The 13,690-nt window shown below is 44.1% G+C and overlaps 1 protein-coding gene across 5 annotated transcripts in view; it reads right to left on the bottom strand.

The window, feature by feature from the left end:
• Positions 1–576: 576 nt before the first annotated feature.
• Positions 577–13,690, bottom strand: part of SSH1 (slingshot protein phosphatase 1) — a 60,901-nt gene continuing 47,787 nt past the window's right edge. For all 5 annotated transcript variants that reach the window (XM_044990173.1, XM_044990177.1, XM_044990178.1 and 2 more), the window contains 5 exons: positions 13,366–13,412; positions 11,856–12,002; positions 9,763–9,963; positions 8,121–8,742; positions 577–7,589 (listed from right to left, as the gene is read on the bottom strand). In XM_044990173.1, the coding sequence (XP_044846108.1) occupies positions 6,312–7,589; positions 8,121–8,742; positions 9,763–9,963; positions 11,856–12,002; positions 13,366–13,412 (2,295 nt within the window). In that variant the 3' untranslated portion in view covers positions 577–6,311. The remainder of the gene's footprint in view (positions 7,590–8,120; positions 8,743–9,762; positions 9,964–11,855; positions 12,003–13,365; positions 13,413–13,690) is intronic.

Below are 13,690 nucleotides of genomic sequence, written 5' to 3'. Positions count from 1 at the left end.
GCCTGGCTTATGCAGTGAGGGGAGAAAGAGGGCATGTAACAAAAAGGAGGCACGGAGGAGATAAAACTTGTGGGGGGAGAGAGGGAGGCTGCTTGATCTCACCCCCACCTGCTGGCTCCTTTTTCTCTTTCCTGCTTCCCACACCATTCCTATCACTTGACACAAAACATTACATGCATTTGCACCCCCACCGAATACCAGAGATTGGTGCTAGTTACCCTCCCTGACTGTTCATGCCCACTTACTCCTGGGGTCGGATTCTGATCTCAGCTATGCCAACACCACTCCACAGGCTTTGGTGGGCTGGCAATGCAATGGTGGCCACTTATCTAAGAATCTGGCTCGTGATATGTGACATACATTCCCACATTCATCATCACCGAGTCTGGCCCTGTAGGTCAGCTGCATAGGTAGTACCCTCTTCTCAGCGACAGCTGTTTATTGACATTGATTCACCTGTAATATACCGTACACAACGTTTTGGAGGCTCGCACTGGCCAATCACCTGCTTTGAAATGCTGACCACAAGCTGACTATGTATGGACGTTACTCAAGAGATGGTGCAAACCTCACTTGTAAAGAAAAAAATGTTTATTTTCCTCACAAGAAGCACATGTAATATACAGTACACTTTTACCAACAAAAGTAAAAAAAAAAAGTGCATTATGCATCCCCTACTGCAAATGTACAGTACAAAAGATACTGCATATTTAAATATAAAAACCAGAATTAAGAAATACAATAAAATAAAAAGAACACTGTTATCATAAGAGTACAGCAATGCACTGAAACAGCTACTGGTTATTCATGTCCACAGTTTATCTAACAAGGGTGGTAACTATCCACGGGCCTTGGGTCAACTCTGAGGCGAGAAGAGCAGACCAACGCCTGCAACGTGAAGGGGGATATTATTTAGTTAAAGAACACATTGAGAAATGATGACCGAAACGGTGCTATTTCTAAAACATGGAACAAAAAAAGCCTACACTGGAAATAAGGTGCCAGTTTGTGCATTTCAGATTTGATGTTGGAGTGTTCCTTGGCTTAGATCATGCCTGTAACTCTTCCAAGCGTAACGATGGCCTTCCATCTTTGGAATGTCTTGTCAAGCCCTCCCTTGCCTGCACTGTCTGCAGCAATGCAGAGATAAATCATAAGTGATGGGGTCAGGGCAACGGAAGCTGGAATTTATGTGGGATCCATTTACAAAGCCCATCGTTTTACTCATACACACAGCAAAGGAAAACTGGTTAGCAGTTCTGACATCAGGGATGATGAGAGTTATACAGGAATCATACATGCAAATAGTAATGGTCTTACTTACACTGAAACATCAAAGCACCAAGACAAAACAGCAAAACAGCAGCGTTTACCAGCTCAGCATAAATACACAGTATTTGTAAACTATTATTAAGGCACTCAATTGTAAAAGAACAATTACAATACATAGGAGAGAAAGAAAACAACTATCTTTTCATGCATCGAGGCTAACAACCCTGCAAGCACTGCATCTTTTGGCTACAAAAACTTTGAATTGGCATGCTAGAGCCTCTACGCATACATTGACTTAAAAAAAATAAAAAATAAACTACATGTATCGACAGTATTGTGTTGCACTAAGCAGCCAATGGATCTTCAAGTTTGATAAGCTACATTGTGTGTATGATGACACAGTTATGTTCCACAGAATAACGGAGTCTGTGTGATGTTTTTCCCCAATCACGATATGGGCATTGTAGTCAACTGAAAACTAAACTACCAAAGCAGTAGTTTGTATGTAGCAGAGTTTGGCAGGTCATAGAAGAAGAAAACAGGAAGGAAATAGGTTTGTTCACTTGTATTGTTAAAACAACTTGGAAATTTTCGGAAGTTCTTCAAGTCTAAGCACCTGTTAAGCTTCTATCTCAGTAAAAGGTACAATGGATTGGCCAACAAATGTCAAATTGGGCATACGTGGCAATGACCTTGTGAACAAAGGCAATATGTATTAATATACTGCAGTGTCTTACTGCCTGGGGTTGGTTCCCTACTGGCAGTTAGTGCTATGAGGAGTGCATGTTCCCACCCCAAGCAAATAGATGGAATTACAGCTCACTGGCAGTGGGGATGGGAACAACAGGTGTTAAGGCATCTTCAAAAGGCAGCAGCCCACTCACAGGTGCAAAACAACCTGCAGAAACAAAATTAAATGGCCACATCTGTGGGTGTCACTCCTTCCATTCTTGGAAACAGGCAATTACATGGGATTTTCAGAAGTACTCATCATTGGCCTGCCTCTCTGCCCATTGAAATCAACAGTTAAGACTCCCATTGACTTCAGTGGGAGCAGTTAGACCAGAGATCAGCACTTTTAACAATCCTCATCTAACCTAGCCCATGTGTTGTGCGCACACATGCGTGATCTGCAAACACAACTGGGAGAATTACAAATATTACCACTCTCACTCCTTTTTGCATGCAAAATTTGGACCTAAGTGACCATCTCTCCACAGGAGAAGCACAAGATCTTGCTTAATAACACTGTGCAGTCCTAGCCATGAGGGGTTAACTATCTGCTTTATCTTACAGTGACACTATTAGGGATCCTTTAGGGTTGTTTGGATAAAGAGGGCTATCAAAAATCCATGGGAAAATAGAAATTAAATAAAATAACTAGGTCAAATTCTGCCTTGCAGCTCCAGCTTCAATGGAATAGCACGGGTGTAAATAAGGGCAGTCTTTGTCCAACTGTGTCAGATGGGAAAGGGCCTCTCCCTGTCAGTGTGAACAGGTGCACAGATTTGCAGACAGGGAGAATCCGAACAACTGTGCAACTGGCTATGACCACTTTGACTTTATACTAGCTGTTGTGCTGCACTCAAGCCTTGAGCACAATGTTGTGGTTTGGATGGAGCTGGTGAACAGATTAACAGCTTTCAGAAATATCTTCGCTGATAATTTCAGCATGGGCTAATAGGCTCTGAAGAAACCCTATGCCGCCATGCAGTAATCAAACACGCAGTGCAATGGCTTTACCCATGCTCACTACCACCCCTCCTCCCCAATCCATCTTTTACAAATAAAACCTAAGTAAGAACAACTAAAAGACAAGTAATAAAAATATTTGGAATACACTACAGTAGATATGGACCTGGAAACGCACCCATGATGCTTTGACATTAGGCATATCATAACAACATTAATATTTTAGATATACCACCACACCCCAGATACAGCTAAACTGAAATGTCACAACTGGGGAGGGAAGGGGGGGCATGTGTCAGTGAATTCACAGTGTATTGAAGTGATCTAGTCAGTATTGATTTCCAAGACGCACCAACGGGTGGGTTCAGTGAAAAGAACTACACCAAGAACGCACGACAATCACAGCATCAAAAGAAGTGTTCATGCTAAATCCACTTCTGAAGCTTTATAGCCAGACAATAATACAAACACTGCAGCTAAGGGAAGGTCCAACTCTAGCAATGACATCGGTTTCCCGACACTAGAAAACATGGATTACAAAATGTTTCACATCCTCGGAGATATTGCCATTGTCTGCCTTGCTTGAGAAGCTTTTGCTTCTTTCACACATGAAATGGCAAATCTGCCATATGCTCAAGATGTTTACACATTTTTGACCCCTCTATCTAAGGAAAAATATTCATCTACTGCTTCCCAGCCCATATTTCTCCTGCTTTTAGTACAAAATTGGGGGAGTTACTTAAAAAAAAAAAAAGGAATCCCAGGTATTCTAAATGGTGGAAACCAAGGGACACTTCCCAAATGGGTAGTCAAATATTTTAAATAGCAGGTTGTAGGATTTGATGTTCAAAGTTGCTCACTTTCCATCCCCATCTGAAAGGCTTTATCCAGCAATGGCTCTGCAAACGCAGATATTTAAAAAACAGCTCAGACTCACATGGACCTGGTTGTTAAAACCATGGACTGCAACAAATCCATTGTTTGTTGTCACTAAGCTTTAAATTTCACCATGACACCAAAGTTAGTCTAACACATGGAATTCAGGCATTTCTGAAAATGTAGGAGCCTAAGTTCCATTTTCAAAAGCACTTAAGTCACTTAAGTCTAAATCCAACTGATACGCAATGGAACTCAGACTCCTCAGTGACTGAGGCACTTTTGAAAATTATATTCTTAATTTGGCAAAAAGGTATCTCCCAGAGTTTTGGAGGTCTTTTAAAATGTGCTTCTTCTAGCAGGCTGGCAAACGCATTCTACCACAATGTGTTACTCACCCCAGAGGCGAAGGGCCTCCTTTGACGCATGTTGCACCTGGCAGGGGCGGGAGGGCAATGGTACTACAATATTTATCTGAAATTTTTCTGTACTAAACAGTCACTGGGTGTGAAGACAATGACACACAAATGAATATGGGGCTGGTTAGCATGATGCTGTCAATGCCATGTCACTGCCCCTTTGTTGAGGGACAGCATTTTAGAGCTAAACTGGGTTATCTGTGTGTCCAACTGGCCTGTCTCGGGAAGTGGCTCAAGCAGATTTCTTATCATCTCATTCATTCATTTTGATCAACCCCATTTTTACTTGAATTCTGTTTTATCACCAAAGGCTGAATCCTGAAGTCTGTGCCCAAGATTTTATGCAACAGACTCCCACTTGCCTGAATGAGAACTAAGTGGAAACAGAGTGTTTCTGAATTGGCCATAAACCTCCAACAGAAACTAGTACCAAGCAGCTGATGAAAAAAAGAACGATAACAGCCAATGGCTCTGCTCTAGGAGGTAATCCTGCACAGCTGAAGCCGCTGACTTCAGAGGCTATAGGACTGAGCCCTACATGCCTCACCGTATCAGAATCTAGCTAGCAGCACCATGTAGAAGACTTAATGGTTGTTTAACACTATGGAAACTAATCTAGCTCTCCACTTTTCCTTCCTTTCTGAGATAGTGCAATATTCCATTTAGGCTAGGACAGTAAAACTACTGCCTCCTCCTTGCACTGGCCTCACACTCTGCCCTTGGATGGGTGTGTAAGATAGTGACGCCCAGAGGAGCACCACATGTTCATCCGAGAGCAGAATTCGCCCTTCTATTTTCATCAGGAGGAGATCATCACTGAAATTAACCTGTGCATCCCAGACAATATGTACTATAAACAAACAAGAGTAGGAATACGCATCCTGCCCCACTGCTGAAATAATAAACCCTTTGGATGTTACTCCATGTGGAGACTTGTAAACCGCTTCAGAGCTCAGTGACAACCATACACCTTCCTGAGATAACCTGCTGCTGCTTTGCATTTCTGCTGCAAACTCCAGGATGCGAGAAATATTCTACCAAAAATAAACGGACTTATCTCCCTAGGTTTCAAATGCAGAGAATGACAATAAAGCCATCCATCTGCCCTCGGTGGCAGGAGACAGGTCAGTCATCTTCTCATCTGCAATGCACGCCATCAACAGTCTGATCAAGCAGGGCTTCCAAAACACAAGTGCTACACCACTTACTCCAGCATCACATGCATTTCACAATGGTTCATGGTCACCAACTGGCCAGGCTTGTCATTATTACTGGGATAACTATCAAACCACAACAAGAGCAACAATACCTGAAGAACAAGACATTTCTCCACTTTTACAGAAGCCTTCAAAACACACAGACTAGATGTCATTTTGTTATTAACACAAGACACTATGACAGCTAACCCTGATTATACAGTAAAGAGGAACTATCGGGTCAGCAGATCACGTAGTCAATAAAAAAACAGCTCTACACTTTTTCACTTGACTTCATAGTTAGAGTTACTCAGTACAGTAAAGCCTACACCTCAACACTCTTTTGGGTCTTTACAGTTGATGTCGTAGGAATGCTTTTCAAAAAACTTTAAATATCCTGGAATAAGCCTTAAAAAAACAACACAGAAATCATCAAGTACAGAGGTAGAGTTTATGTTGCCATCTACAGGTTTTTCCACAAGTGGATGTTCAAACTAGAGACTTGTGCTATGTTTGTTTTGCAAAATAAAAAAATTAAAAAATGCCATGACTTTTGTTGAGACTTTGAAACAATATTTTCAGCATTTTTTTACATTATATGTATTTTAACATTATTATGCTTAGCAAACAGTACTGGGAATATTGTCCTATAGGAACAGTAGGCAGTTCACACACCATGTCCTCTTCCAAGCCATGCAATGTTTTTTCCCATTGTGCCATTCACCCAGTTCAGTTATGTCCCTCTTTCTCCCCACTTACTGCACAAGGAAGGGGGTAAAGATGTTGTATCAGATGAACTATTGGGTTCAGGCAATAAATGCTGATTAAAAAAAAAGAAAACATGCACCAGAACGTGTCAACTTTTGCCCTTCCGAAGTGTGCTCTTCAAGTTTTCTGTGGCTGAATTTGCTAGCAGTTTGGAGCTTACGTCCACGCTCCTCAGAGAGGATTGTGACTCGCAAAGCATGGAAGACTCACTCGATTTGGCCTCTTTTGAGTTCATTAGCGTTGACACATCCATGTCACTTGATAAGTCCTCAGAGGACAAGTTAAGACACCCTAGCTTGGCAAGAGAATTGGATCTCTTCAGAGGGGAAGAAACAGTCAAACCAGCAAGTCGTAGCCTGGTTTCGATTTCCTGAGTTCGTTGTTTCACCAGGCCTGGTTTCCCATGCACACTGTGTATGCTGTCGCTACTAGAACTGCGTGTCAAGTTGGAACTCCTGGAAGATGACGGTGTATAACATATGGTCTTCAGAAAGTCCCTTGTGTAACTGCTCATGTGTTCCAGCCTGCATAGGACAGGCGTGGAGGTTTTCTGAGACAGTCCCTGTAAGGGGTTTTTGGCCTCTAACTTCTCCACATCATTCTCTGTGTCTTCAGATATTAAAGGTGCTGGACCCAGAAGAGATACTGGGCTTTGGTGCAAAGCCAAATCTTGGTTTTCCTCTGGTATACTAGCATCGATTCTGCTCATGGAGCTCTCTCTTACCAGCAATGAGGATTCTGATGGCACACTCTTCAGACGCTCCAGTTCTTTGGTGTGTTTCCTAACTAAGCCAGCTTTTTGAAGCTGAATAAGAGATTCTTGATGCTGCATCAAATAACTGTTTGTGGTGGGCTTTTCCAAATCTTTGCTAAACAGCAAGTACTTCAGGTCCTTCGTGGGTTTGACATCTTTTCTGGATGGAGACTCTTCCTTCATCACTTCTGTATTCAGAGGGCTCTTCTCACAGTGGGAATTTCTCCTGGCAAGCAGTGCTTTGACAGGTGTTTTTGGTGCATCTTTTGGCTTTTCAGAAATATTGCAATGCTGATCCACCACAGATTTGCAGGTGCCACCTTCCAAAACACTAGTTCCCTGCAGCAATGGAGGCAAAACATCATTTTTAGCCCTGATTATTTCCTCAGCCTGCGACTTGCTAGGCATTTGGTCCGACAAGTTAGAAGTCACATGGGAGAGGAGCGAAGGCTGAGTACAGATTGTAGAACTGCAGCATGCGGCAGCTGGATTCAGCGTCTCACACTGCTCCCCAGAGGCTTCAGCAGATGCACTGGCTGAGGAATACATGCAGTCAGTGCATGACTGGTAGGAAGGCTTGACTTTACTGAGGATTCCAAATATGGCATCGCGCTATAAAAGGAAAGAATAGGCAATAAGAAGTCAGACAAACAATTCAGTGTGGATGCAGAATAGCAGAGTCAGAGTAGTTTAAAACAAGACAGATTTGCAGCTTGAAAGGGAAGACACAGAACAATAGGAAACATTTTCTCTATAAGAACTGCAAGGCCTAAAGGAAGCCTCTCTCCATTATTGCTGAAGTCTGGGGTGGGAGTCAAGCCATGAGGATCCCTAGCTGACAGTGTCTGGAGTTGCAGGAAACCAACCATTTCAAGTGATGGTCATGAAAGGCGGCTCCCCTGAGAGGTTTATAGCATGTTCACACAGCTGCATGCTCTCTTTGGTGGCTGGCTCCACAACTTCTGCAAGCAAAGCGATGTTCAGAAGCACTTCTACAAGGAAAAGGCTCAGCATGGAGACAGGCACCACTACAGGAGCCTTCACTTCTAAACCAAATTACATCATAATCTTACGATGCGGAGAGTTGGCTCATGCACACGGTGTCGGGTGTTACTAATCATCTACGTTTAAGCCCATACGCACCTCGAACTCCTCTGGGCAGCTCCTCTTGCTGTTGTTGTTATTCAAGTTCTCTCTGTTCAGTAAGTTCTCCTCCTTGTGCACAGACAAGCGCCGCTTCCACCTCTCCACGGGATTTTCCTCCCTGATGCCTTCCTTTCCCAGATCTGCCTGACTGGGCACACTCCTCCCCTTTGGCATGCTGGACTCCAACTTCTTCACTTCCTTCTCGCAGAAACTTCTCAGCTCTGCCAGTGGTTCTACTTTCTCCTTGGCCTTCATTGTATCTGCCGCAGCCTCAGGAGGGACTGGGGGAGGCTGAGCCACCAGCAAATTGGCCTGCTCCGAAAGCACGTCTCGCTCCAGATCCTCCACCTGGAAAAATATTTCCCTGTCACCAGGCAGCTTGTTCTCCAGCAACGAGTCGGACAGGCGCCGGAAGCAGAAGTGAAACCCCCCGGCCTCCATATTGGCTCTGTTGTCCAAGTACGTGGACTGTGAAGGCGCGTCCAGGTCAGATAGACGGTTTTCTAGATCGATGTCTAAGCTATCGAGCAGGAAGTCACTGGGCCCCGTAGAATCATCTGCATTCTGGCGTAGGTTGCTCTCTGCTTGCTGCTTCCACAGCTTGTTATGACGCTGTTTGCTAGGGAGAAAAATAAAAGGCACAAATTACTACAATAAAACACTCAGCAGCTGTTGTATGTAAAAACATCACAGTGCCCCACCCCATACAAGTCACGCCCCTCAGAAACCTTTGGAGGAAACATGCAATCCCAGCAGATCACCCACTACAGAGGACAGTGGCAATGCAGGGCAGAGGAGCAGGATGTACGAAGCAGAGAGGCTCTGGTCTAAATACAGGGAACAAATGGCTGGGTCGTAACGTAAGATTCAAGGGAAGAAAAACAACAGCAACCAAAGTCCTCAAGAATCAGGTAACTGTGACTTAAAAGGCATCGACCACCTCTTAGTTAGCTGTGATGGCTGCTATGGAAATGAAGGTGATACACACATAATGAGGAAACAGAAACAAAACCCCCCAGCTGAAAGCATCCGGATCAAGCGCACATAAAACACGTATCAGAGTCACATGAGTATAACTTTAAAAAGATGCTCAGCTAAAACCAACTAAGGGCTGAATCCAGCTGTCCTTGCTCAGGCAGACTTCCCCAACTTCAGGACTTTAACCTATGTACGTCTATGCAGCGACAGGAACTCAGCCGGCTCCAGGCATGGGAGCCCAGCCACGCAATGAGCCTGCTGGGCCCAATACCCCTTACTCAGGGATTGTGCTCCCTGACTGGACTGAAGAGCCAACAGAGCCCCATTTAAGCCTTGTAGCAACAGCAGCACAGTGGCAGCTCGATGCATTCCGTGCCAGCAGCTGTGCCAGACCTGCTTCCTGCACCTGCCCTAGCTCCAACCCGCGCCTGAAACATTGACAAAAACTGCATTCGCTTCCCGTTTTTCACAAAATCATGTTCCCCCTTTCCAAGCAACTCTCTGATAATTTTTAACTTATTTTTCCTTTGCCTAGCATAGGCCTTACGTGTGTGTACACACAACTGCAAATTGCTAATCCTGCTTTGTGAGACATTCTAGTCTGCAACAGGCTCCTTTTGTTTCCTTGCAAGTCACCTTCTCATTCAACCCATCACCTTACCTTGCATCTAAAATCCCTTCATATTCCAGCAGCTGTTTCATGAAGCCTGCATTTGGTCTTGCAATGCTGCGTTTTTGCTTCACATAATTATAGGCTTTTTCCAAGGACCAGCCAAATTCCTTCATTGCATAAGCTATAACCGTAGAGGCAGACCGGCTAACGCCCATTTTGCAGTGTACCAGACACTTAGAGTGATTTTTCCTAGAGAGGAAGGCAAAAAATAAGAAAAACTGTATCTCAAATCCTTTTGTTTATTAAGTTTTACTATCACAGTTTTATATGGTGCATGGATGGTCATTTGTTCTCCAGACCGAGCCAACATCACAGCTCAGAGGGAGTTAATTGCTTTGGGTTACATGGTCCAAGAAAATAAACTCTCTAGGAAAGTTAGGATTTGGAGAAGTGTGACACCCCCTAACCACTCTCCTCTCACCCCAACCACACTGCTATTTCAGATACAACCCAAAGCTCCCTTTGTCTGCATGTCCCTGTCTTTGGAGATGTGGGTTCCCTACCAGGCCCCCCTGCACTGTTCACTGCACATGAGGGCTTCTCTATCACTTGTGCCCTGGCGGGTGGAGTGACTGGATGAAAATCACAGAGTAAGAAGTCTCACAAATAAAGAGGCTTCCTCGGAGAGGTTGGTGCAATCTGAAGAGCAAGTAACAGGGTTGGCGGCCCAGCGGGGCCTGGCAAGAAGGCCCTTATGCCAGGCCCCCATCTTCAAAGGTGGAGGCAAGGCAACTGAACGAAGGATCACACATGGCAATAAGTGTCTCCTGCTATGTATTTAGGAACTTCAACGCCCATTACGTCACCTGGCAGAATTGTGCCACAATCTGTCAGGGATGGGACCGCCACAGCTTCAGATGCAGCCCCTTTGTTTTTGAGCCCATTATTAATCCTGACATTGTGGCTGATGGACAAAGTCAATTTCAACCGCTAGTTACACCTCTGCAATCCTAATGATTTGGTACTAACTTAGAGCAGGATTTGGCCGACTAATGAAAGAGGCCAAATTAACCAGGTGTCACTGTCCAGCTACCCCATGCAGATCCGAATGAAGAAAAGCCCATCAAGTTACAAGGCACATGCTGAAACCCCAGCAGAATGTGAGTGGTTCATGTCACTAATTGTTGCCGGGAGCCATTGGTCTGCTTATTCTATCACAGACAAAATTCAAGGATTTCAAAGTGTTTTACTTCATCAGAAGGACCCTTAGGGGCTCTTGACATCTTTTAGGGCGTTAGATGCAAACACAAACAGAATGTAGCATCGTTACTAGAAACAAACAAACATTTCATTTAAAAAAAAGGGAAACAAAAAAGCAAGTTGAACAAGGCACTGAAAATAAAATTTCAGCACAATTGTGACTGGTTGTGAAGGGGTTAATGATTAACCACTGATGGGAACAGACGGGGTATTTGGGAATTCCAGGGGCCCAACTGAACTCCCTTTTCAAAGGCCTTTGCGAGAGCAGGGGTCCCAGAAACCTCTTCATAGCCTCACAAAGAGCTCAGCAATTAAGCAGCAAAGGGACAGCTACTTAATTGGCCTGGTAGAGCTACTTAACTGCCATGGCAGTAAAGACACTGAATGAGTTATTGTGCCAAACCTAGGACAGCGAGCTGAGGGTATGAAGGAGTCCAGGGGAATTGGATGCTGGGGATAGAGTCAAAGTCAGAACAGATGCACGGACACTTCTCAGGACTTGTCCAAAAGCAGTGAGTTTCCAGTAATAGACAACGGGGATGGTTACTTCCCTACTGAATACACTTCTCATTGCCCCTGCCCTGAAGTGGGAACCACAGCTCTGTGACTAACAGGACATTCAGAGGGAGGCAGGTTTCAAAATGAGCTTCTGTAAATGGTTCCATATCCTCTGCTGAAATGCTATTCAGCAGCATGCCGAGGGCACAACACTATCCTTACAATAGCCACGGTACTGGTGAGGGAGCTTCCTCGCCCCCTGCTGGAGGAAGTGCCTCAGTGTCATGCAAGGACTTGACCTCACTCCACAGATTCGGATGACGGGTTCTTATCCTGACCTCAGATGCCCCCAAGCACTGATTCGCTCATCTCCATCCACTTACTTGGCTTTATTTATGAAATGATATGCCTCGTTCCAGTGAGCCAGGAGGTCTGTCGTCTCCTCGTCGTACACCCGGATATTATGATATGCAAATAGACCAGGAAAAAAATTATCGATCTCCCTGGTGACATTTAAAATGTAGTAGACGCTGCAGGATGCAATGGGAAACAAAGGCGGAGAGTTTAATTATCACAGCCCTGGAAGGGGACCTGGAATTCACGTGATAAACCACACACAACCCAGTGTAACACGGGTGCTCTTACTGCATGGGACAATCAACAGCCCCAAACCTCTAAGCTCTCCGCTTCCGATTAAATCAGCTGGCATTCTACATGTGAAGGACTGGCTAAATCGAACTCCCTAACTCATCTCTCTCTACTATCATTGTCCCATGTAAAGATGGAGAACACGGGAAAGTGACTTGCCCACTCTACCAATGGGGAAGCTGAGGGAGAGAGAGGAGCCGAAACTTGATCCAAGTCTCACAATGAATCAATGTCAGTACTAGCAATAGAACCCGGGAGTCCTGAATCTCGGCCTTGTGCTTTCGCAACAAGATCATCCTTTCTTCCTTCTTCCAACTAGAAATATGAAATGAAAGTTGCATCATTTTACTCTACTTCTGCAGGATATAACAGCAGGATTTTAATCATAAATAGGCGTATACCAGGAGAGAATGAATGCCCATATTAAGTTATTTCATATAATTCAGACAAATCAATAGCACATGATATTTATTCAAGGATTTGTCCAGCTTTGACTTTTAAAAATGTCATTTCAAGAATACCATCACTACAGATCAAAGAATTAATGTGCTGGTTGTTTTACTTATTCAAAAGTGTTCAGACATCTGTTCCCAAGGACTACAGTTTAAACATCTTTATTCCTGCTGTTGAGTAATAACTTTTCAGAGCCTCATTATAGAGCCAACATGTGTCCTGGGCAAGCAGCAAGTATTTATACACAAAATTCCCATTGGCCTAAAACACTTAAAGCCAAGAAGTGATGTAGTGATGAGAGTTCACTGAGAGACAAGACTGCAGCCACCTGTCTGCACTAGTGGAATGGAGAACAATTCACACAGCTCTGCTCATCTTCAGGCAGTTTTGCACCATTTGGATAAGAGCTTTACCCCAAATACTGTAATGCATAATCTTCTGAAGTATTTGGGAATTCACACCTCAGACAACAATAAGCTTCCTCAGTATAAACTAGACTCCTACACAGGATTGGTCTTCCCTAGATCTCAAAGCACTTTACAAATGAGGACAAATGTTATCTCCATTGTGCAGGTGGGAAAACTGAGATAGAAAGAGAGGAACCATCTGGTCCAAGGTCACTACTGAGAATAGAATTCTGGTCCTGTGCCCTATCCACTGAAGTATGGCCTGAAAGTATTATATTTCATTTCACAAGACACCCGAACACACAATTGAAAACAAGTGATTTGAGGATTTAAGAGTCTAACGTGTGAAAGCCAACATTAAGTAGTGGAAAGGGCCAGTACTCACCCCGAGCCTTGAAGCTCTTCCAGGTTGGAGGCATTCCACTCAGACCCCTAGGATACAAGTCACACACACATACACAGAGTAAGCCTTTGTTCTGCTGAGCACTGTACAGTCACTGTGCTCTTTGCTATCTGGACAATCTTTTCTCAGGAGCGCTAAACTAAAACATAGGCAATGGTTTCGGAAAAGAGTACAATAGGGCATGAGGTTCTAGGGCCCTGCATAACAATGCAGAGTTATTCTGCTGACTCAGCCTAGCAACCAGGCCAGACTGGTCCTATTAGCTACAACCCAAGAGTATAAAAGGTCGAGAGTCTCTCTGAGGCAA

Source organism: Mauremys mutica, chromosome 16 (genome assembly GCF_020497125.1).
Source record: "Mauremys mutica isolate MM-2020 ecotype Southern chromosome 16, ASM2049712v1, whole genome shotgun sequence".
NCBI classification, from domain to species: Eukaryota; Metazoa; Chordata; order Testudines; family Geoemydidae; genus Mauremys; species Mauremys mutica.
Note: the sequence above shows the minus strand (reverse complement) of the source record. Positions and strands in the feature narration are given on the sequence as shown.